The 25,320-nt window shown below is 50.3% G+C and overlaps 2 protein-coding genes across 3 annotated transcripts in view; one reads left to right on the top strand and one right to left on the bottom strand.

Annotated features, from left to right (window-relative positions):
* EPB41L5 (erythrocyte membrane protein band 4.1 like 5) overlaps positions 1–25,320 on the bottom strand; it is an 873,454-nt gene that overhangs the window by 824,531 nt on the left and 23,603 nt on the right. The window lies entirely within an intron of this gene.
* On the top strand, positions 2,741–6,155 carry LOC138283573 (RNA-binding protein 25-like; the record flags this gene model as incomplete). Its single annotated transcript, XM_069221511.1, has 5 exons — positions 2,741–2,773; positions 3,585–3,671; positions 5,052–5,126; positions 5,531–5,887; positions 6,045–6,155. Coding segments are annotated over 5 exons (663 nt in total), but the record flags the coding sequence as incomplete, so codon positions are not given.

The following is a 25,320-nucleotide window of genomic DNA, read 5'->3' as shown; positions in this document are numbered from 1 at the left end:
TATACATTTTAATTTGTAAAAGAGATTTTATTTTTTTTACCCTGCGAGAGCAATCCAGTCCCCAAGGTGAGAGCGATCGGGCAACTACAGGAAAAACAAACCTATTTATACAGCTGTATGTCTACATATATTTTGAAGCGCAGGATTTTACTGTTGATATACTCAATATCATCTACAGCAAGCTAAAATGCATGCAGTCTTCCATACCTATACTGCATGTGTCTATAAAATTCCAAACTGCCCCGGTCTACAAATACGGCATTCTTTTTAGGTCTTGCATTAGCCATGTTTTATTGATTTTACTAAATCTAGTATCCAGCCCTCTTCATCCATTCACCCACAGCTTTCATCATACAGGATGGAGCAATGGTCAGCCCATTTCAGTCATTTGTTTGCTATACTGTGAGTGACTGCCCCCAGCTCTTTCTAAAGAAGCCATTATCGAAGTAGGATTTTTCATTTCCAGCCTACCATGGCGATGTGTGCTTCTTAACACCAGTCTTGGATCCTCAATTTTGGCGGAGAAGCGTCGCCCACCTGCTGCAAGCGCAGAAGTAAACCAACGTAAATAATATGGTCTCATTACCATTTTTAGGGTCGAGCCTGCGTTGCATGCGCTCGTGCATGCGTATCGCAGGGAGACTCTTTTGTATTTAGAAAAGGGCTCGGAGCCCCGTCAACTTCACGTCAGTGCTTTTTATTGGTTCCTAATAAAATCTGCTTGCTTTCATTAGTCGAAGGCACGCATAGGTCATGCCTTTTCCAGTGACAAGCCCTCCTCGAGCGCAGCGACCAAGTACAGAAAACATGCAAGGCTCGCGCACTTTTTTTTCTTTAATTTAGAGCGCGATTTCGCTTGGCAGAGGTCGAGCGCTTTACATACTTGATTTCACTTTTTCGGGGTAATGTACATAAATGCACTTTTGCCCGATAGGTGAAAAGTCGGGTTAAGAGTTTACAACGCGATCAGCTCTAACATGAGCAAACGCGAGACCCGTCGCATTGTAAATGCTTGTTATTAGTTTGTGCATGCCACCAGCATGTGCGAGAGTGAGACGATTCTCAGATTGATCAGCAGAGCAGAAGCAGCAGGGATGAGATGTAAAGTGCGGAGTACACACGTCGGATTGGCCGGCTGTCTTGCGACGGACAGTCAGCCCAATACATGCACTTCTGCCCGCACCTATCCAACAGTCATGTTAAAACAACAGCTAGGGAATGGGGCAGGGCCCCAGTCTCAAAAGGAGCGCTGGGTTAGCCTGCTCCATCAAATCCTAACGCTTCTCTCATGCTGAAAAGAGCACTAAAGCAGCTGCTGCATTTGTTAGATTCTTGTCAGCGTGAACTAGAAATTTCATCCAAACTCGACCAGACAGCAGTCTCGGTGCCTAGATAGTACCACTTTTGAGCATGTACACATCGGTATTTGCACAAGCATGCAGCCTGACATTCACAGAATGTGCACAGGTAAAGATTATGAAGAAAGTACTCATTAATTGTGCCATGGATGCCTGCTATAGATGCACAGTGTACTTTGCAATCAATTGGCTGATGTTGCGTTGGCAGGGGGAGGCCAGACTACTTAAGGCGAGAAGACGAGAGAGCGAGAGAGAGAGCGAGAAGACGAGAGAGCGAGAAGACGAGAGAGAGAGCGAGATCGCAAAGACGAGAGAGAGAGCGAGATCGCAAAGACGAGAGAGAGAGCGAGATCGCAAAGACGAGAGAGAGAGCGAGATCGCAAAGACGAGAGAGAGAGCGAGATCGCAAAGACGAGAGAGAGAGCGAGATCGCAAAGACGAGAGAGAGAGCGAGATCGCAAAGACGAGAGAGAGAGCGAGATCGCAAAGACGAGAGAGAGAGCGAGATCGCAAAGACGAGAGAGAGAGCGAGATCGCAAAGACGAGAGAGAGAGAGAGCGCAAAGACGAGAGAGAGAGAGAGCGCAAAGACGAGAGAGAGAGAGAGCGCAAAGACGAGAGAGAGAGCGCGAGCGAGCCAAGACGAGAGAGAGAGCGCGAGCGAGCCAAGACGAGAGAGAGAGCGCGAGCGAGCCAAGACGAGAGAGAGAGCGCGAGCGAGCCAAGACGAGAGAGAGCGAGAAGACGAGAGAGCGAGAAGACGAGAGAGCGAGAAGACGAGAGAGCGAGAAGACGAGAGAGAGAGAAGACGAGAGAGAGAGAAGACGAGAGAGAGAGAGAGCGAGAAGACGAGAGAGAGAGAGAGCGAGAAGACGAGAGAGAGAGAGAGCGAGAAGACGAGAGAGAGAGAGAGCGAGAAGACGAGAGAGAGAGAGAGCGAGAAGACGAGAGAGAGAGAGAGCGAGAAGACGAGAGAGAGAGAGAGCGAGCAAAGACGAGAGAGAGAGCGAGCAAAGACGAGAGAGAGAGCGAGCAAAGACGAGAGAGAGAGCGAGCAAAGACGAGAGAGAGAGCGAGCAAAGACGAGAGAGAGAGCGAGCAAAGACGAGAGAGAGAGCGAGCAAAGACGAGAGAGCGAGCAAAGACGAGAGAGAGAGCGAGCAAAGACGAGAGAGAGAGAGCGAGCAAAGACGAGAGAGAGAGAGCGAGCAAAGACGAGAGAGAGAGAGCGAGCAAAGACGAGAGAGAGAGAGCGAGCAAAGACGAGAGAGAGAGAGCGAGCAAAGACGAGAGAGAGAGAGCGCAAAGACGAGAGAGAGAGAGCGAGCAAAGACGAGAGAGAGAGAGCGCAAAGACGAGAGAGAGAGAGCGAGCAAAGACGAGAGAGAGAGAGAGCGCAAAGACGAGAGAGAGAGAGCGCAAAGACGAGAGAGAGAGCGCAAAGACGAGAGAGAGAGCGAGCAAAGACGAGAGAGAGAGAGCGCAAAGACGAGAGAGAGAGAGCGCGAGCGAGCCAAGACGAGAGAGAGAGCGCAAAGACGAGAGAGAGAGAGCGCGAGCGAGCCAAGACGAGAGAGAGAGCGCGAGCGAGCCAAGACGAGAGAGAGAGCGCGAGCGAGCCAAGACGAGAGAGAGAGCGCGAGCGAGCCAAGACGAGAGAGAGAGCGCGAGCGAGCCAAGACGAGAGAGAGAGCGCGAGCGAGCCAAGACGAGAGAGAGAGCGCGAGCGAGCCAAGACGAGAGAGAGCGCGAGCGAGCCAAGACGAGAGAGAGCGCGAGCGAGCCAAGACGAGAGAGAGCGCGAGCGAGCCAAGACGAGAGAGAGAGCGCGAGCGAGCCAAGACGAGAGAGAGAGCGCGAGCGAGCCAAGACGAGAGAGAGCGCGAGCGAGCCAAGACGAGAGAGAGCGCGAGCGAGCCAAGACGAGAGAGAGCGCGAGAGAGAGCCAAGACGAGAGAGAGCGAGCCAAGACGAGAGAGAGCGCGAGAGCGAGCCAAGACGAGAGAGAGAGAGCGAGCCAAGACGAGAGAGAGCGCGAGAGCGAGCCAAGACGAGAGAGAGCGCGAGAGCGAGCCAAGACGAGAGAGAGAGAGAGCGAGCCAAGACGAGAGAGAGAGAGAGCGAGAGCGAGCCAAGACGAGAGAGAGAGAGAGCGAGAGCGAGCCAAGACGAGAGAGAGAGAGAGCGAGAGCGAGCCAAGACGAGAGAGAGAGAGAGCGAGAGCGAGCCAAGACGAGAGAGAGAGAGAGCGAGAGCGAGCCAAGACGAGAGAGAGAGAGAGAGAGAGAGAGAGAGAGAGAGCGAGCGAGAGAGAGAGCGAGCTAGCGAGAGCGAGAGCGAGAGAGAGAGAGAGAGCGAGAGAGCGAGAGAGCGAGAGAGAGCGAGAGAGAGCGAGAGAGAGCGAGAGAGAGCGAGAGAGAGCGAGAGAGAGAGAAGACGAGAGAGAGAAGACGAGAGAGAGAAGACGAGAGAGAGCGCAAAGACGAGAGAGAGCGCGAGAGAGGGCAAAGACGAGAGAGAGCGCGAGAGAGCGCAAAGACGAGAGAGAGCGAGAGAGAGCGCGAGAGAGAGCGCAACGACGAGAGAGCGAGAGAGAGAGCGCAACGACGAGAGAGAGCTCAAAGACGAGAGAGAGCGCAAAGACGAGAGAGAGCGCAAAGACGAGAGAGAGCGCGAGAGAGAGCGCAACGACGAGAGAGAACGAGAGAGCGCGAGAGAGAGCGCAACGACGAGAGAGAGCGCGAGAGAGCGCAAAGACGAGAGAGAGCGCGAGAGAGCGCAAAGACGAGAGAGAGCGCGAGAGAGAGCGCAAAGACGAGAGAGAGCGCGAGAGAGAGCGCGAGAGAGAGCGCAAAGACGAGAGAGAGCGAGAGAGAGAGCGCGAGAGAGAGCGCAACGACGAGAGAGAGCGCAACGACGAGAGAGAGCGCAACGACGAGAGAGAGCGCAAAGACGAGAGAGAGCGCAAAGACGAGAGAGAGCGCGAGAGAGAGCGCAACGACGAGAGAGAACGAGAGAGCGCGAGAGAGAGCGCAACGACGAGAGAGAGCGCGAGAGAGAGCGCAACGACGAGAGAGAGCGCGAGAGAGAGCGCAAAGACGAGAGAGAGCGCGAGAGAGAGCGCAAAGACGAGAGAGAGCGCGAGAGAGAGCGCAAAGACGAGAGAGAGCGCGAGAGAGAGCGCAAAGACGAGAGAGAGCGAGAGAGAGCGCAAAGACGAGAGAGAGCGCGAGAGAGAGCGCAAAGACGAGAGAGAGCGCGAGAGAGAGCGCAAAGACGAGAGAGAGCGCGAGAGAGAGCGCGAGAGAGAGCGCAAAGACGAGAGAGAGCGCGAGAGAGCGCAAAGACGAGAGAGAGCGCGAGAGAGAGCGCGAGAGAGAGAGCGCAAAGACGAGAGAGCGCGAGAGAGCGCAAAGACGAGAGAGAGCGCGAGAGAGCGCAAAGACGAGAGAGAGCGCGAGAGAGCGCAAAGACGAGAGAGAGCGCGAGAGAGCGCAAAGACGAGAGAGAGCGCGAGAGAGCGCAAAGACGAGAGAGAGCGCGAGAGAGCGCAAAGACGAGAGAGAGCGCGAGAGAGCGCAAAGACGAGAGAGCGCGAGAGAGCGCAAAGACGAGAGAGCGCGAGAGAGCGCAAAGACGAGAGAGAGCGCGAGAGAGCGCAAAGACGAGAGAGAGCGCGAGAGAGAGCGCGAGAGAGAGAGAGAGCGCAAAGACGAGAGAGCGCGAGAGAGAGCGCAAAGACGAGAGAGAGCGCAAAGACGAGAGAGAGCGCGAGAGAGCGCAAAGACGAGAGAGAGCGCGAGAGAGCGCAAAGACGAGAGAGAGCGCGAGAGAGCGCAAAGACGAGAGAGAGCGCGAGAGAGCGCAAAGACGAGAGAGAGCGCGAGAGAGCGCAAAGACGAGAGAGAGCGCGAGAGAGCGCAAAGACGAGAGAGAGCGCGCGAGAGAGCGCAAAGACGAGAGAGAGAGCGCGAGAGAGAGCGCAAAGACGAGAGAGAGCGCGAGAGAGAGCGCAAAGACGAGAGAGAGCGCGAGAGAGCGCAAAGACGAGAGAGAGCGCGAGAGAGCGCAAAGACGAGAGAGAACGAGAGAGAGCGCAAAGACGAGAGAGAACGAGAGAGAGCGCAAAGACGAGAGAGAACGAGAGAGAGCGCAAAGACGAGAGAGAACGAGAGAGAGCGCAAAGACGAGAGAGAACGAGAGAGAGCGCAAGAGAGCAACGACGAGAGAGCGCGCAAAGACGAGAGAGAGCGCGAGAGCGCTCAAAGACGAGAGAGAGCGCGAGAGCGCTCAAAGACGAGAGAGAGCGCGAGAGCGCTCAAAGACGAGAGAGAGCGCGAGAGCGCGCAAAGACGAGAGAGCGCGAGAGCGCGCAAAGACGAGAGAGCGCGAGAGCGCGAGAGAGCGCGAGAGAGCGCGAGAGAGCGCGAGAGAGCGCGAGAGAGAGAGCAAAGACGAGAGAGCGCGCAAAGACGAGAGAGAGCGCGAGAGCGCAAAGACGAGAGAGAGCGCGAGAGAGCGCGAGAGAGCGCGAGAGAGCGCGAGAGAGAGCGAGAGAGCGCGAGAGAGAGCGAGAGAGAGAGCAAAGACGAGAGAGAGCGCAAAGACGAGAGAGAGCGCGAGAGAGCGCAAAGACGAGAGAGAGCGCAAAGACGAGAGAGCGCGAGAGAGCGCAAAGACGAGAGAGCGCAAAGACGAGAGAGAGCGCAAAGACGAGAGAGAGCGCGAGAGAGAGCGCAAAGACGAGAGAGCGCGCGAGAGAGAGCGCAAAGACGAGAGAGAGCGCGAGAGAGAGCGCAAAGACGAGAGAGAGAGCGCGAGAGAGAGCGCAAAGACGAGAGAGAACGAGAGAGAGCGCAAAGACGAGAGAGAACGAGAGAGCGCGAGAGCGCAACGACGAGAGAGAGCGCGCAAAGACGAGAGAGAGCGCGAGAGAGAGCGCGAGAGCGCAAAGACGAGAGAGAGCGCGCAAAGACGAGAGAGAGCTCGAGAGAGCGCGAGAGCGCAAAGACGAGAGAGAGAGAGCGCAAAGACGAGAGAGAGCGCGAGAGAGAGCGCAAAGACGAGAGAGAGCGCGCAAAGACGAGAGAGAGCGCGCAAAGACGAGAGAGAGCGCGCAAAGACGAGAGAGAGCGCGCAAAGACGAGAGAGAGCGCGCAAAGACGAGAGAGAGCGCGCAAAGACGAGAGAGAGCGCGAGAGAGAGCACGAGAGAGAGCGCAAAGACGAGAGAGCGCGAGAGAGCGCAAAGACGAGAGAGCGCGAGAGAGCGCAAAGACGAGAGAGAGCGCGAGAGAGAGCGCAAAGACGAGAGAGAGCGCGAGAGAGAGCGCAAAGACGAGAGAGAGCGCGAGAGAGAGCGCAAAGACGAGAGAGAGCGCGAGAGAGAGCGCAAAGACGAGAGAGAGCGCGAGGGAGAGCGCAAAGACGAGAGAGAGCGCGAGGGAGAGCGCAAAGACGAGAGAGAGCGCGAGGGAGAGCGCAAAGACGAGAGAGAGCGCGCAAAGACGAGAGAGAGCGCGCAAAGTCGAGAGAGAGCGCGCAAAGACGAGAGAGAGCGCGCAAAGACGAGAGAGAGCGCGAGAGAGCGCAAAGACGAGAGAGAGCGCAAAGACGAGAGAGAGCGCGAGAGAGCGCAAAGACGAGAGAGAGCGCGAGAGAGCGCAAAGACGAGAGAGAGCGCGAGAGAGCGCAAAGACGAGAGAGAGCGCGAGAGAGCGCGAGAGAGCGCGTGAGAGAGCGTGAGAGCAAAGACGAGAGAGAGCGCGAGAGAGAGCAAAGACGAGAGAGAGCGCTCAAAGACGAGAGAGAGCGCGAGAGCGCTCAAAGACGAGAGAGAGCGCGAGAGCGCTCAAAGACGAGAGAGAGCGCGAGAGCGCTCAAAGACGAGAGAGAGCGCGAGAGCGCGCAAAGACGAGAGAGCGCGAGAGCGCGCAAAGACGAGAGAGCGAGAGAGCGCGAGAGAGCGCGAGAGAGCGCGAGAGAGCGCGAGAGAGCGCGAGAGAGCGCGAGAGAGCGCGAGAGAGCGCGAGAGAGCGCGCAAAGACGAGAGAGAGCGCGCAAAGACGAGAGAGAGCGCGCAAAGACGAGAGAGAGCGCAAAGACGAGAGAGAGCGCAAAGACGAGAGAGAGCGCGAGAGAGCGCAAAGACGAGAGAGAGCGCGAGAGAGCGCAAAGACGAGAGAGAGCGCGAGAGAGCGCAAAGACGAGAGAGAGCGCGAGAGAGAGCGCAAAGACGAGAGAGAGCGCGAGAGAGAGCGCAAAGACGAGAGAGAGCGCGAGAGAGAGCGCAAAGACGAGAGAGAGCGCGAGAGAGAGCGCAAAGACGAGAGAGAGCGCGAGGGAGAGCGCAAAGACGAGAGAGAGCGCGAGGGAGAGCGCAAAGACGAGAGAGAGCGCGAGGGAGAGCGCAAAGACGAGAGAGAGCGCGAGGGAGAGCGCAAAGACGAGAGAGAGCGCGAGGGAGAGCGCAAAGACGAGAGAGAGCGCGAGGGAGAGCGCAAAGACGAGAGAGAGCGCGAGGGAGAGCGCAAAGACGAGAGAGAGCGCGCAAAGACGAGAGAGAGCGCGCAAAGACGAGAGAGAGCGCGCAAAGACGAGAGAGAGCGCGCAAAGACGAGAGAGAGCGCGCAAAGACGAGAGAGAGCGCGAGAGAGCGCAAAGACGAGAGAGAGCGCAAAGACGAGAGAGAGCGCGAGAGAGCGCAAAGACGAGAGAGAGCGCGAGAGAGCGCAAAGACGAGAGAGAGCGCGAGAGAGCGCGAGAGAGCGCGAGAGAGCGCGTGAGAGAGCGTGAGAGCAAAGACGAGAGAGAGCGCGAGAGAGAGCAAAGACGAGAGAGAGCGCTCAAAGACGAGAGAGAGCGCGAGAGCGCTCAAAGACGAGAGAGAGCGCGAGAGCGCGCAAAGACGAGAGAGAGCGCGAGAGCGCGCAAAGACGAGAGAGAGCGCGAGAGCGCGCAAAGACGAGAGAGCGCGAGAGCGCTCAAAGACAAGAGAGCGCGAGAGCGCGCAAAGACGAGAGAGCGCGAGAGCGCGCAAAGACGAGAGAGCGCGAGAGAGCGCGAGAGAGCGCGAGAGAGCGCGAGAGAGCGAGAGAGAGCGCGCAAAGACGAGAGAGAGCGCGCAAAGACGAGAGAGAGCGCAAAGACGAGAGAGAGCGCAAAGACGAGAGAGAGCGCAAAGACGAGAGAGAGCGCGAGAGAGCGCAAAGACGAGAGAGAGCGCGAGAGAGCGCAAAGACGAGAGAGAGCGCGAGAGAGCGCAAAGACGAGAGAGAGCGCGAGAGAGCGCAAAGACGAGAGAGAGCGCGCAAAGACTAGAGAGAGCGCGAGAGAGCGCAAAGACGAGAGAGAGCGCGCAAAGACGAGAGAGAGCGCGAGAGCGCAAAGACGAGAGAGAGCGCGAGAGAGAGCAAAGACGAGAGAGAGAGAAAGCGAAGACGAGAGCAAAGACGAGAGAGAGAGAGAGCGAAGACGAGAGCAAAGACGAGAGAGAGAGCGAGAGAGAGCAAAGACGAGAGAGAGAGCGAGAGAGAGCAAAGACGAGAGAGAGAGCGAGAGCGAGCAAAGACGAGAGAGAGAGCGAGAGAGAGAGCAAAGACGAGAGAGAGAGCAAAGACGAGAGAGAGCGAGAGCGAGAGCAAAGACGAGAGAGAGAGCAAAGACGAGAGAGAGCGAGAGCGAGAGAGAGTGAGAGAGAGCGAGCGCGAGAGAGAGAGAGAAGACGAGCGCGAGAGAGAGAGAAGACGAGCGAGAGAGAGAGAGAGAAGACGAGCGAGAGAGAGAGAGAGAAAGAGAAGACGAGAGAGAGAGAGAGAGAAGACGAGAGAGAGAGAGAGAGAGAGAGAGAGAGAGAGAGAGAGAGAGAGAGAGAGAGAGAGAGAGAGAGAGAGAGAGAGAGAGAGAGACTCCCAAGCACCGCCCAATATTCTCTCTTTATCTGACATCGAAGTGAAAGAACGTGCAATAAAATAGCACTGATATTACGTCCCAGATTGTGGGCACAGGTTGCAGTAAATAGACATCTGGAATTTAAGCCCCCTAACACGATGTAGCTCATGAGGGCCTGCTCACTGCGGGTTCTTGTATTAGGGCATCTTTGTCTCCTCGCCATATTTTGTAGGGAGGCCGGCTGGCGGGGAGCGAACTGCGTTACACCTCCCAATGACGTTGCAAGGATTTTAGAGGCAAACTTGCATTTTCCAATGGAATCCTCCACGTTCACCAACATGCAGTTTTCTTGCAATTTGGTGCTTACTATTAGCAGTGCTTTTGGGCTGCTGCCTCAACTAGTCTATAGAAGAACTGCCCCCTGGGGCCACAGATCAGTCCAGGGCATTTCTGAAAGAGTGCAGTGGATGCATGGGACTAAGGGGGCAAGTGCCTTTGTTCAGATAGGTACCGCTCGCTGCTCTGCAGCAGAACATAGCAGTTACTATCTAAAAATGTATGTGATCTTGTGTAATGTGAGGTTGTGATTTGCCCAGACTCACAGCCGGTGCCAGGACTCAAAACCAGTTTCAAAGTGATCAATTCTGCCCTTAACGCCACAGACATCAGAGCAGGTTTGTATCTGTGGCACTAGATGGAACTCTGGGCTAGACAGATCGCAAAACCCCTTCGCTGCCAGGCCTTTTCCCCCTCCTGTGCCGAGCCTTTTTTTGGCGATTTGGGGCAGTTCGCGCTTAGGCCCTCATAACGTTTTGTTCACACAAGCTACCCACGCCAAATTTGCGTCGTCTTTTTTTCCCCCAACATCCTAGGGATTCTAGAGGTACCCAGACTTTGTGGGTTCCCCAGAAGGAGGCTAAGAAATAAGCCAAAATACAGTTAAAAAAAATATGGGAACAAGGGGCTGCAGACGAAGACTTGTTTTTTTTCCCCCTGAAAATGGCATAAACAAAAGGTTTGCAGTGCTAAAATCACCAGCTTCTCAGCTTTCAGGAACAGGCAGACTTGAATCAGAAAACCCAATTTTTCAACACAATTTTGGCATTTTATTGGGACATACCCCATTTTTACGATTTTTTGTGCTTGCAGCCTCCTTCCAGTCAGTGACAGAAATGGGCACGAAACCAATGTTGGATCCCAGAAACCGAAACATTTCTAAAAAGTAGACAAAATCCTGAATTCAGCAAGGGGTAATTTGTGTAGATCCTACAAGGGTTTCCTACAGAAAATAACAGAAAATAAATAAATATTGAAATTGAGGTGAAAAAACTGCAATTTTTCTCTACGTTTTACTCTGTAACTTTTTCCTGCAATGTCAGATTTTTTTAAAGCAATATACCGTTACGTCTGCTGGACTCTTGTGGTTGCGGGGATATATAGGGCTTGTAGGTTCATCAAGAACTCTAGGTACCCAGAGCCAATAAATGACCTGCACCCTGCATTGGGTTTTCATTCTATACCGGGTATACAGCAATTCATTTGCTGAAATATAAAGAGTGAAAAATAGCTATCAAGAAAACCTTTGTATTTCCAAAATGGGCAGAAGATAAGGTGTTGAGGAGCAGTGGTTATTTGCACATCTCTGAATTCCGGGGTGCCCATACTAGCATGTGAATTACAGGGCATTTCTCAAATAGACATCTTTTTTACACACGCTCTTATATTTGGAAGGAACAAATGTAGAGAAAGACAAGGGGCAATAACACTTGTTTTGCTATTCTATGTTCCCCCAAGTCTCCCGATAAAAATGATACCTCACTTGTATGGTTAGGCCTAGCGCCCGCAATGGGAAATGCCCCAAAACACAACGTGGACACATCCCATTTTTTGACAGAAAACAGAGGTGCTTTTTTCTAAGTGCCTACCTGTAGATTTTGGCCTCTAGCTCAGCCGGCACATAGGGAAACTAACCAAACCTGTGCATTTTTTAAAACTAGAGACCTAGGGGAATCCAAGATGGGGTGACTTGTGGGACTCGGACCAGGTTCTGTTACCCAGAATCCTTTGCAAACCTCAAAATTTGGCTTAAACAAAACACAAACACATTTTCCTCACATTTTGGGGACAGAAAGTTCTGGAATCTGAGAGGAGCCACAAATTTCCTTCTACCCAGCGTTCCCCCAAGTCTCCAGATAAAAATGGTACCTCACTTGTGTGGGTAGGCCTAGCGCCCACGAAAGGAAATGGCCCAAAACACAACATGGACACATCAAATTTTTTCACCGAAAACAGTGCCTACCTGTGGATTTTGGCCACTAGGTCAGCGGGCCCCAGGGGGGACCAGAAACGGCCTAAAATAAATGTTCCCCCCAATCCCCCTGGGGAGCGACCCATGCCTACGGGGTCACTCCCCTTGCGTGACGGCGCAAAAAAAAAAAAAAAAGGGGAAGAAGATCCCTGGTGCCTAGTGACCTAAAATCGGCCGATCTGCCACCAAAGCGGGCAGAAATGGGCTAAATACAATATCCCCCTCCAGGGGAGCGACCCTTAAAAAAAAAAAAAAAAAAAAAAAAAAAAAAAAAAAACACACAAAAAAGACAAGAAATTAGCCATGGCACCTAGAGGTTTCTGCCCCCCCGGGGGTTAAAATGCATGTGCATAGCTGGGACCCTGTGTGTTTGATGGGTGGTGCATGTTTCAGAAGGTGTACATCTCCTGGAAGGCAGCTTGTCCTCTAAGCAGCTACGCAAGTGATGGTGAGGGTCTCCCAGCTATTTCCCCTAACAGAATACGGACAGACAATATGCAAGACAAATACAGTGACCACAGGGGCACAACCAACTCTCGTCATCTCTCTGGTTAGAAGTCGTAATGGACAGTGGGCACCATACCATAACGAGTCTCGAAAAGCGATGAGAATTTATTTTTATGACTGCTAGGGAAAACATCCAGTACTAGCATTTGTCCGAACATCTTTGTTGTTGCAACTGAAAGCCCTGTTAATTACTGGTTTTATTGTTGTGAAGACATGTTGAGCTTAAATGGTTTTCTTCGTGGTCATGACTGAATGCTGGAGTGCCACAGCAAAAGTAAGCATAAATAATGAGTCTTGAAGGGAAAGCTGTTCAGAACTGTAGACAGCGACATTCACATTTGAAACAACTGAATTTGCCTTCTCTGGGTTTTCAGATTGCTTGCGTGCGACATTTCCATAGTTTCAGTGTACTGTACAATCTGTACACTACAGTAACTGTTGAACATATTTAATGCAGTAAAATATGGGAAATTTTTAAGGTGTTCAAATAGTTCAAGAATACACATTCTCAATTGCTTTATAAGCCTCCTTGCTTTAAAAAAGTGTGTTTTAAAATGCACCATTTGCCACAAATTTCTCGGGATGAGAACCCTTTCTGTTGGCCATGCTTGGTTTGCACGCTCAGGAAAAAACACTCGTACCCAACTTTTACGCCCCACAACTTTCAAATGTCAGCCGCCACCACTTGCAGATGTTTTTTTTTTTTTTTTTTTTTTTAAAACACTTGCCAGGCAGCTTCCCCCAGCAACAACGTTTTGCAAAAGCCATGACAAAACAAGCATTGACAAAGCCAAAAGACTGGCAGCCAACACCCAACCTACTGGCTTTGCCAACCGCAAACACTTATTGTGGTGTCCAGGCCTAGGTTCTGTCCTTGTCTGACTCGGAAATGGCTTTATTTTAGCCGTCTACTGCCTAAAATGTTCTTCTCTGCTATGTAAATTAATAGTGAAAAGAACCTCCCCCCGCATATACACACAAATTGCCCTCTTTCCAGTTTCAAAGCAAAACGTTGCCACGTATGGTATAGCATTATGACAGCATTTATATAGAGCTATACCTGGCAAGGCGTTGAAGAATCTTACAGCAAGTAGCAGGAACTCAAAGTTATTGGATACTCCAGCAGGAAAACATAAATTGCTTTGTTTTAAAAAAAATGAATCCTGTCAATTTTACATTCATTTATATTTATTTAGCCAGCTGTTGGCTGTTCCTGAACTGCAGAATGTTATCCTGAACTGCAGAACGTCAATTAAACTCCCAGTATTTTTTATTTATTTTTTAAAGAAGAAAGGTGGCAACCCTGTGAGTGCCATCATAAATGAACAGTGGCTGGAACAAACTCACCTTTAGTCTCATGGCATTTACTGTGGTACTGCAGAAGTGGCAAGTCGAAGTAATAGTTGTTTTTTGTTGTTGTTGTTTTTTTAGCGTATTTGTGAGAAAATATTTGGAAAAGTTTTTTGGATCACAAAACCTAGAACCAAGTACTTTTTTGCTTTTCCACGTCTTTGACATATCACTCATCCACTCACTGATTTGTTAGCTTATATCGGCCTTCTACGCAGAACATAGTATTTCATATGGAGACAGGTTATAGGTAGTCAGAGATGGTGTCCTTGTAGGTGACTGTTTGCCAGGTCCTAATTTGAGTAGGGGAGGGCAGCTTTAATGCAAGATCTGAAACTGAGACAACAATAGAAGGAGAGGAAAATGGAGCAGAATCGGGCAGCATTTTCTTTTTTTTTTTTTAATTAAAACTCAGTAGAGTTACATCCGATGGCTCGTCTTCCAATAACTCTGAGGAACATGGTCATGGCAGTTGTGATGTCCTTTTGCAAACACAACCTATGCAGTGAAGAGACAATATCAGGGGAGCACAAACTAAAGAGCTAGCAAGTACAGCACCGAAAACAAACAGTATATTTTTCGGCAACACACAATTTCCCCAATTCACTGCACACACAGGATGTAAAATCAATACTGAAAATCGAATGCCTATTGACTATGTCCATTTCTTTCAGGACGTCGAATTCCTTGAGGAAACTATGCACCAAACAAAATTTGCGTTGCAAGAGTTTCTGAGAGAGCATGGAGGCACTCTTGGTCATCACTCTAGAGCACACATGTGGACCCTCATTTCGCTCGGGCAGTTGAAAAAATACTCTGGGCCTAATTGTCAACACGGTAATAGGGCAACAATCAAGCATAAAGTCCAAAGGGACTACACACATGGTTTGGACACTCAGCCTTGCACCAGTCATGAGCACAGCTTGATTTTTGATTCTGCATCATATGCAGCATTTCAATGATAATTCTTCTGTATTACCCCCAGTACCCTCTAGACCATGACAGGCTGTTTACAATTCGGCCAGTCATGGAACATTTCTCTGGAAGGTTTCCAGAGATGTATATTGCTTTAAAATATACAGCTGTTAGGGGGTCCTTCATCCTGTATAAAGGCCGGATGACGCAGTGCATACCAAAAAAGCTCATTAAGGCATCAAAATGTGTATGCGGTGTGAGAGCTCTTCTGCTTATATATACAGATTGAGAGTATATGAAAGGAAGAATTCCACTAAAAAAGAAAAAATAAATACCACAGGTTTCCCTTCAATGCTAGGGATCAGTGTTAAGGTTGTATGAAAGCTTGTCCAATAACATACGAATCATGCTGTTCAGCATAATTTGCAAAGCTGGCACTGTGGCATGAAATAGTTTGTTGTTGCTGCAAAGGATTCCGGTCAGAGCTTGTTTGTAAGAAGTTCCAAACAAGCTCCTTCAATTTCCAGTGAACGTCTCGCAGTCAAATCTTCAGACTGGCAGGATGTACACGCACTCATTCCCGGACGTGGATTGAGGGCAAGTTTGTAGATGTTCACAAGCCTACCTGTTTACGGGATTACAACAAGTACATGGGCGGAATGGATAAATGTTTAGGGACTTCGGCCATACAATGTGAGTAGTAAAACTCACATGATATAAGAAGTCATTTACCCACCCTATCCAGTTGGCAACATTCAATTTAGCATGTTGTCTACCATCAGGCCAGCAGGGAAAGAACATGGTCTTTCCTTGACGTTTAGTGGTCATAATGGATAGTCTTAATGATGCAGAAGCAGTAGCCTCTACTTCATCTGCTACAAAAGGTGTTGCAAGGCTGCCAGACAGTTACTTTGCCTATAGCGTGCCTTGAACACCTAGAAAGTCAACCAGGTCGTTGATGTAGAGTTGCTCTATGCAAGGAAAGAGGCTGGCAAGTCATTCTTGTTCCCAGTGCCCAAATCAGCAAAGCTTATGTTTCTAATGTGCTTTACTTTCTTCCATACAAAAGTGAAGTTGTAGAAAATAGACTTACGTGAGGCTATCATACTGACCGTGTGAATCTTACAATGGCTTTGTATGAATACTAACCCTACATGGGCCACTACTTGACTGGGTAAGTAGCCTTTCAAATTAATTCCCCTAGTTTGGAAGATATGCTCACGCAGTTCAAAGAACGTAGGCCAAGTCCCAAAGGTATTTTCAAACACTCCACATCTTATATTCACAAAGTGGCAGGAGCTGGATTTGGCACTGTAAGTGCACTAACGGCACATGAAAGACATGTCTTCCTCAGCATCAGATGGCCGTCATGTGGAGGTGTTCGTAAAGTTTCACCTGGCTCTCATACTGAATTAGTCAGCGCTTTGAAAAAGAGGGACACAAATGGGTAGTAAATCTTAGCCTAGTTTGTTTTCACAGTGATATCATGTAGGTGGACGGCAGATGGTCAAAGTATGAGAGATACATAAAACATAGCAAATATGACCCATGTGTGTAGTGCTGGGTGCAATGTTCTGATGAAGGACGAACATGGCAAGCAAACTACAGAGGATTTGTTCATCATATGACAAGTGTTTTACAGTGACACGACTGCTCATAATAATGAACTGGACATGTGCCACATTGTACCCTTGCAACAAATCCTTAAGCCCTTCGTAATTTTGGGAGTGGACTTTAGAGAACTTAGTGTAGTCTTCTCCAGTACGTTTATCTTAATTTCAAAGGTATATACGCTCACAAAAACCAATGAATGTAGGCCAAGTCCCAAAGGCATCCTCAGACAACCAAAACTTACATTCACAAACCGGAAGGAGCTGGAGTTAGCACAGCAATTGTGCTAAAGGTGCACGAAAGTTATCCTTTTGAGCCTCAGGTAGCTGTCATAAGGCCTAGGAGAACCAATAGCATTTGACTTTTTGATCAAGATTTAATATATTGAAGTGACTGGATAGAAACGGTTTAGCTGTTAACTTTCCTTTTTTTTTTTTTTTTTTTTTTCCACGCTTGGAGTATCAGAGTAGGCAAAACACCTACAGGAAATGGGGACACTGTCAAACAATGACGGAGTCCTAAAACAAGCTGGCCTTTAGCAAACACTACATGGCACAAGAGATGCTACTAGACGTTTTCTGCATAATACTTGTATAGCTTTCCCAAACTCTTTACAACCGTGTGCTGGACTCAAGATGACACCATTTAGTTTTCCTCCTTGGACACTCAGCTAAACGAGTCCAGTGACTGGTAGATATCAGAGTAGGGGTGTTTTCTCCACGGGGTGTTGAACCCTTACTGCAAACCCCCCACACTTGAAATGATTCATTATTTTCCCTTAAATACTCCCTCCCCGTACTGCTGCTAATTTTAACCCCCATTAGGGGTGAGGCTATAGGTCTCTCACTCTCAAATCGATTGTGACTTTGAGGGGCACCTGAGCCAGGGTCAACTGAACTGTGCAGATCAGATTGGCCAGTGTTTTTGCTATGGCCAGTCTAACAGGCTTCTAGAAGTAATAAACGAGGGAGTTTGAACAGCAGAGGTACATCCCCTATAGTTTTCCAACAGAGCATTGTATTTGGCTGACCCAGCTAAACCTGTCACTGCTTTTATGCAGTTTCCCCACTATAAGCAATATTAAAGCAGTGCATGGGCTGGCTGGGGTGCTTACTTTCTGAAGAATCAGCAGGCACATATTTACAAGGAGGCAGCACGGTGCTGGAGAATTGAATCTCGGTGTTTGCAGTTGCTGCAAGCTGAAGGTGTGGTGAATCTAGATGTCCGCCCAAGCTAAGACAATGTTTATTTTTGCCAGCATAACGGGGGTAAATGCTTAATAAATAGAATGTGCCCTTATCACCTCTACATTGCAGAATGACTAGGGCACATTTTATTTATAAAATATTAACCGTCCTTTTAAGCATTTTAAACTTCTACCTGCCAAATCCCTTTCAAAAGTCACCAGTCGCCACTAGTTGAGCGGTGTACAATGAGATCGTTCTGGAGACAAGAATCACTTGATTTGTGGACTTCACAGGAGACCTGTTCATTCAGGCCTGAATACTCCCCTTTCAAGATAACCTATCAGGTTTTCTATAGAAATAGGGTGGGGAGATTGCCTAACAGAACCACCCACCTACATAAAATAGAATTTTGCCTGGTCATATTCTCGCACATGCCGCCCACCCAATATGACTTTAGTGAAAGAGAATTAACAGGTCATAAACAGTGGAATTAAATTGGAAGTTATGAGAGTTTACTTTGCAGGTAAGTACTTGTTTATGGTTGGGGCGTGGCCTGGCCTACCGGCAAGATGGCCATCACTCCGTGTGGGTCTGCCGGCCTTAGGGCCGAATCTGCTAATTTATCCTGTTCGAGCGGCAGTTGGACTTTGTGAATTGACCTTGGCCTCTCCTGAGGCCCGGGTGCCGTCTTTTATTCTGGCGGCTTGTCCCGGGGTGGGCCGTCTTTGATGAACTCCCCAGACTTGGGCCTAGCCGCGTGGCACGGCCAGGTGCGGAGACGGGCTTGCCTCGCCTTGCGTGCTGCCCCTCAGGGCTGGCGGCGGCCGGCACGGGGGAGGGGATAAGGTGGGGCGCTATATGGTCTCCTTCCCGAGGACTGACCGGAAGTCCAGTTGGACCGCGGCCTCATGGCTGCTGGGGGGTTTCTCCCGCCCGGGCTGGCATGCTTGGTGGGGCCGCCTGGCTGGTCGGGTTCCTGGCAGCTCATCACCGGTTCTGCTTGGGGGGTGCGGCTGGGACTAGCTTTTTAACCACCATTTTGGGCTTGTGGGGTGGTCCTCTGGCTCCTGGATTCTCTGAACTGGGGCCTCCTGCTCTGGTCGTAGGTGGTGCATGGTCTTCCGCCCTGGTGGGATGTCGAGCATGGGCAAAACTGAGCAGAAGCAAGCTAAGCTCTCCTTCGCGGATGGAAAGAGGATGGGTGGCTCAGCAGCCTGCCTGTATGGTGATGAGCCCGTGGGGGGAGGAGCTCGGACTCCTCGATCAGGGCTATGTTCCTGGACCTTAAGAGCAGCCTTGCATGTATAGATGCAAAGCTTGACCATATAACAGAGCAGCTAGACAGCATTAAGGCTTGGGTGGGCGAACAGGACCCCAGATTTGAACATCTGGAGTCACGGACTTCAGATTTAGAGGACCAACGCAATGGAGACAGAGAACAACTGTCACAAATGGAGCGCTTATTGGAAGTTATTCGCAATAAGAATAAAGATCTGGAGGCTCGGTCCCGCCGCAACAACATACGTATAATTGGTCTACCAGAGTCAACAGTTATGGGTCGCATGGTGGACTTTGTACAAGGAATGCTCGCTGAACTTTTTCCTGGAGAACTTTCCCTGCTGTTGGTGGTCAAAAGGGTTCATAGGTCCTTGGGTCCTTACCCCAAACCCCGGTACCCCGCTGCGTCCCATAATTGCCCACCTACTGAACTACCAGGGCAAGGATGCTGTTCTTCGGCTGGCTCGGGGGCGGAGTCCAGTGGTAAACAAAAACATTGAACTTAACTTTTATGCGGCTTACACCCCTGGTGTACAGGCTGCGCGTCGCGCCCTTTGCGCCGATTAAGCGTACGCTCTGCCAGACTGGTGCAAAATTCTCTACTATATCCAGCCAAACTAGAAGTACAGCATGAGGGGAAGTTGCTTTTCTTTACTGACCCCAAGCTGGCAGCCAAGTTTGCCAGGACGGTGCCTAGAAGTTTCGGGCCCAGATGGTTCTGGGTCTGAGCGTGCGAGTGACAATGACATCATAGGCCATGGCTATGCTACAGTTCACCAGGAGGGGGCCTATGAGACGTGTCTTTTGACTTTTTGGCAGCTCGGATGTACTGTTTGTTCGTAAGGCCCTTTGCCCTCCCTTTCCCTGCCTCTTTTGGAAAGAGGGATGGGTGGCCTGGCTCTCGCTCTTCGGATGAGTCCTTCATTATAAAATGTTTTTTTTGTTGCTTGGGGAAGAGGGGATTTCTGTTCTGATGCGTTTGGGGGGGGGGGGGGGGGGGGTCTGGAAATCAGTGTGGGTGGGGGATGGGGTTAATGTTTGGTTACTTTCTTCTCTGTGCCCTTCTCTTTTTTCCCCCCCGACTTGATTGCTTCTGGCGGGCAGTGTGAGGTGTGGCTGATGTACTACTCTCTTGACAGGCAGCTGCGATGGAGACGAGAAGTAGGACAACGGTTCGTTGTAGGACTTGGAACGTGCGTGGCTTGAATGATGGCCGAAAGGTGCGCCTCATGTCTGCTTATGTTAACCGTCGTGATATCGATATATGCATGCTGCAGGAGACTCATCTAGTGGGGTCAACGCAGGATAGGCTGAAGGTTGGTGGGTTGATGAATATCACTGCTCGGTGTATTCGCGCTATGCTCGTGGGGTGGCAATACTGTTGCTCAGAAAGTCATCGCTGATCCCGGTGGCAGATACTTCCTGCTGGGCGGCACGCTGCTCTATAGAGCTTGTAGGCTGGTCTCAGTTTATGGTCCCAATACAGATGACCCTGAGTTCTTTCGTGTGCTCTGGAGATTGGTGGAGTCGCTGGGCAGCAGTGCAGTGATTTGGGGTGGGGATTTCAATGCAATATTGGATTCTGCAGTGGACCGCGAGAGTGCGGCCAGGGTGCAGCATGTTGCGGCGAACAAAGCACTGTCGGCTGTGATGGATGAGGGTGCTTTGGTGGATTTGTGGAGGATAAAGCATGGCTCTGCAAGGGAAGGCACGTGTGTTAATTATGTTCACAACAGCTGGTCCCGCATTGACCGTTGGCTGGGCACCAGAGACGTGGAGCTCTGGTCGGTGGATCATATGGCGTGCGCATTGTCAGATCACTTGCCGGTTAACTTAATATTGATGATGCCATGCGGGTTAGATCGCTCTTTCCTGTGGCGGTTGCCCCATGGGGCGCTTCGGGATCAGGGAGGTACGTGAGGCCATTGTACACTTCTTTGCCAAGAACTGCGGATCTGTGAGCTCGGCTGGCACCTTATGGGAGTGTGTCTCTCGAAGCAGCACGGTGTGCTGAGGTCGCTATGCCGGGAATTGGCGGATCTGGAGGGGAGGATAGCTGCTTTGGAGCGACGCTTTGTGTCGGAGTGGTCAGGTGCGGCGCTGGCGGAGCTGAGAGGGGCTGTGTCCTTAAATGAGGAGGCCTCTCTTCGGGAGATTTGTTTTTTGGGGAGGTACGACAGGGCGCGGCATTATGGAGAGGGGGAGGGGGCCGGACGTACGTTGGCGAGCATGCTGCGCAGGCCATGGACCAGCAATTGTGACTGAAATTGACAGTGCGACTGGTGAGTGTGTGGCTGGGTCGAAGGGTGTTATGGAGGTTTTTACTGAGTTCTTCACAAATTTTATGCAGCACCTGCTGGGTTGGACCGGGATGCGGCTCAGACTTACTTTTCAGAGATTGCTCTGCTTTGGTTTGATGATGCGCACCACTTTTATCTTGACGCTCCTTTTTCTGTTGAAGAGGTCGCTGCTGTGATCCGCAGTTTGCCTGGATACAAGTCCCCAGGACTGGGTGGACCGACTCCTGCGTTTTATAACTAGTATTCTGACATTCTTGCTCCTCACCTCTTGGAGGTGTATGCAGAGTATATGGAGACTGGGCATTTGCCCGCATCACTTCAGGAGGCTTTGATTGTAACGATACTTAAACCCGGCAAGGATCCGTATTGCTGTGACTCGTATCGCCCCCTCTCCATGATCAACACAGACAATAAAATCTTGGCCAAGATGATTGCAGCGCGGCTACAGCCGCTGCTCCCGAAGTTGGTATTGCCAGATCAGTCCGGGTATGTGCCTGGCAGGTCCACCTCTCAACTTGCCTACATTTTTTGCTGTCGCAAGCTCTATGGAGCCTGCAGGGGATGCGGCTGCAGTGTTTCTGGACACTACCAAGGCTTTCGATTCGATGGCTTGAGAGTACCTGCTTGCTAGAGTTGGGTTGAGTGTGCGCTTTATAAAAAATTATTTGCTGGTTATATTCGGTCCCCACTGCCAGACTCCGCTTGAATGGAAGTGTTTCGGATCCCTTCCCGGTGGCTCGGGGAACTCGGCAGGGGTGCCCTCTGTCCCAGTTACTCTTTGCTGTGGCGATGGAACCTCTTGCGGCGTGGCTAAGACAACATCATAATGACAGGGGACTGCTGTTTCGTCAGCGGCCTATATTGATCTCTATGTACGCTGACGATATCGCCTTGTACGTTCGCAAGCCGCTGAAGAATTTAGACATTTTGCTGGATGAAATTGTGCAATTTGGCTCAGTTTTGGGGATCGGGATTAACTGGTCCTAACCAGTGGTGATGCCCTCGTCTTCGCAGGTGGTGGACTTTCCTTCCCGGTACCCAATCGGTTGGTCGAGAGACCCAGTATGTTATCTGGGGGTTTGGTTGAGCTGCGACATAGAGGCGCTCTGGCGGGCCAACTATGGGAAGGCTGTCTCGTGGTTGGAGGATAAAGTCGAGGCGTTACCACTTTTGCTTATTGGACGTATTGCTATTGCTAAAATGGTGGTGCTGCCTACATTTCTATATCTGTTTGTTAGCCTTCCTCTTCTCCTCCCCATGGCTTTCCTGCGGTGTCTTCACTCTGCTTTGGTCCGCTTGGTATGGGCCGGTAAACAGCCTGGAATGCATGGGAGAAGCTGACGTTACCTTTTGAACTGGGTGGGCTTGCTGCTCCGGACTTGGAGCAGTATTATTACTGCGCGCAGGCGCACTTTGCGTATTATTGGCTGCTCCACATTCGGTACTTACCGCACCTTGCGCCTGAGAGTGACTAGATGTGGCCGGATGGTCTGTCCAGAGTACTTGGGAATCCCTCCATGCCTAGAATGCAAAGAGTGGACACCGAAACGTGTACTGCACGTGCTTGGACTGCTTTGTTGCGTCGCTCTAAGGTAAGCATGCCCTTCGCTCCCACGCTGCCTGTGTTGCCCAATCATCCCTGCTCTTGGGTAGAGATGAGGTACTACTAGTTAGCCGGAACAAAACCCGGATTAGGCCGACAGGTGTCACCTGTAGTGGGTTCAGACTCAGTCCCCCACAGTGCAACCGATTCTGCTGCCCAAATCCAGTAGTCACATTAAGATAATGGGAGGCTATGAAACACACCCGACAGCTGTCCGGGACTGGAACTGCGTGCTAACGCAGTGGTTGCAGCTTTAGCTCTGGTAGAATGTGCACGTAAGCCTTCAGTGTGTTTCTTAGCCAATGCGTAGCACATTTTATTGCAAAGTACAACCCAACTGGAGATGGATCTCTTCTACACTGCCCAACCTTTCTTCGCACCCACATAACTAACAAAGAGTTGATCATCCACTGGAACTCTCTGGTACGAGCAACAGGTGTCTCGGTGCACCATGCCACAAATTTTTTCAGATGACAGGCATACACCGTTTTGGTGCAGGGACCCCCAACTACCAAAACAACAATACAGTCTTCGGGAGGAAGGTTGCATCTGTCAACTACCGCTGCTCAATCTCCACGCAAGAAGGAGGAGACTGGACAGGTTTGGGTGGAGAACCCTCCCCTGCTCCAAAAGGGGCAGCCTGGATGGAAGATTGATGGTCATGCTCAATAGCTTGGGATACCAGACTCTTCGTGCAGAGTCCAGCGCCACATTGATTACTTGGGCCTTGATTTTTTTTATCTTCTTGAGAAATCTGGGCAGAAGCGGTATGGACGGAAAGGCATACAGGAGGCCTGAGCTCCACTTGACACAGAGCGTTGTTGAGCGAGTGCCACCTAGGAAACTCCAACACGCAATACTGCTGACATTGCGCGTTCTCTGCAAAGGTGAACACATCAAACTAATGCTGTCCCGACTGCTGAAAGAGACCTTGCGCCACCTCAGGAGGGAGAGGCCATTCGTGGTTGACGGAGCATTGTCGGCTGGGTTCATCTGCTCTGACGTTCAAGGAGCCCGCCAGAGGTTGAACCACCAGATATATGCCCTGCTGTTCTGTTAGAATTCATTTTGAATTGCTTCGTTTCTTTTACACGTGTAAGTTTGAGCTTTTGTTGTCTCTGAACGCACTGTCTATCACATATGTTATCTTATGTATATTTGTTTAGGTAAAATAAGCCTGGTTCCACGCCATGGGTTTGCAGCTGGTTTCTTTCCCTAACTGGGGCACTGTATTCATTATAATTGTGTGTTCACATAACTAACTGACCTCGGCTGTGGTATTTTGGGGAGGGAAAGGCTGATATCTATACCTTTGAACAACGTAATCCTTTGAAGGGTCTCAAGAATGTGGGGAGTCAGGCAGCTGCAGAAGGGAGGCAAGGACAAGGCTGGGAATGGAACAAGTGTGTGGATACTGATTAACTCCTTAAAAATATCTGTATGACGTATATCATTAGTTACACATTTTATGTATCCTTTGATGTATGAGTATAAATATCACTGTTAAACGCTTTATGTCAGCACACTTTACTTCGGGCCTGGGATGCCAGTGGTAAACCTGTCCTCTTTGCTGCAGCAAAAATAAACAGACCTTTGGTCATTGATTTTTCACTCCGGCTCTCCGTGTCAAACTCCTTTGTAAATGCATTTGTAAGTATCTGCAAATATGTGCATTTGACAATTTGGCGCCCGAAAAGGGACCTTCCAGTGGATATCTTCAGTAGCTCTGTCACGAGACGTGCTGCCAGTGGGGGGACGCCGTTCCGGAGGTGTAGATTCCAGGGGCCCCTGCACAAAGACTTAGTTTCTGAAGCAGCTGCATCTTATCCACCGGGCAGGTTTCCCCCCCGTTTTCTCATGATGTCCCAGCGAAGTCTCTGAAACATCGGTGTTTATCTTGACGGATTAGTCTGACACGGGCGGCCGGAGAGAAATCCAGGAAAAAGCAGATAGTCAGGTAAGACTGTTCCTCGCTGGCTATTTGTCTGCTTTGACTTGCATTTGAGAGAATAATTGTTTTTGGATAACTTATCATTTTTGGGAATGATTAGTTCTTGGTAAATTTGCATTTGTACAAGGTACCATTTGACAATTTGTATTACATGTGTTTTTCTTGTTTGAGTAATTTGCCCAGGCCTGGAGCAATTTGTAAGTTGGTAAATATTTGAAAAGGTTTTCTTTGGTGCACATTTGAAAAAGGGTTTTTTTTTTTTTTCGGTGCAGGTTGCATTTTGAAATTTGGTGCGTGTTGCATTTTGAACAAATTAAAAGGTTAGATATGGGAAATAAGAAATGTTGGCAAGGGTTATGTCTTTGTTTTCGCCGAAATCATGTGCCACGTTTAGATAAAAAGCAACCCATTCCAAAAGAGGGAACACCAGGGTGGGACATGTTAAAGGATTATGGTTTAGAGAATAATTTGTATAATAGTATATGGCGCAAATATACTAGACATTGTCCTGACCTCCAGTGGCCGGAGGATGGGTCTTTTGATTTAAAGAAACTAACCTACCTACAGGAATGTTTGTTTCATAAAAAGGCTAGACAACATATGTTTGAAGTATACAGAAAATGGGAAATTGAGGCCACCAAAAGAAAAACGAAGTCAGATAAACTGTTAGAGAAGGAGAACCGGAGAACCATCATGCAGAAAGCCGCCCTGTACCACCATTCCCAAACCCAGAAAAGAATTGAGTCTGAAGATAGAGTCCATAGGGCCCAGGTGGAGGGAAGTTATGTATCAAAGCCAACAGAACCCAAACATGCATTAGAGGAAGATGAGGTAATGCTACAGCTATTAGATAATAGCCCTACTGCACCTCCACCTTACACACCCCCTGCAGTAGCCCAACCTATCATGGGGGCACAGCAACAGCAGCAAGGGCAAGGGCACAATTTGGGAAATCCAGGTGCACCACTACAGCAGCATGTGCCACAGCCACCACAGCCTCTAGCTCAAGCCACCCAAGTAGCCCAAGTCCTAATCCCTCCGCCACCTGCCCCACCACTACCAGC

The sequence above is a fragment of the Pleurodeles waltl genome, chromosome 3_1, assembly GCF_031143425.1.
Source record: "Pleurodeles waltl isolate 20211129_DDA chromosome 3_1, aPleWal1.hap1.20221129, whole genome shotgun sequence".
Classification (NCBI taxonomy): domain Eukaryota; kingdom Metazoa; phylum Chordata; class Amphibia; order Caudata; family Salamandridae; genus Pleurodeles; species Pleurodeles waltl.
This window is presented reverse-complemented; position numbering and strand designations above follow the sequence as displayed.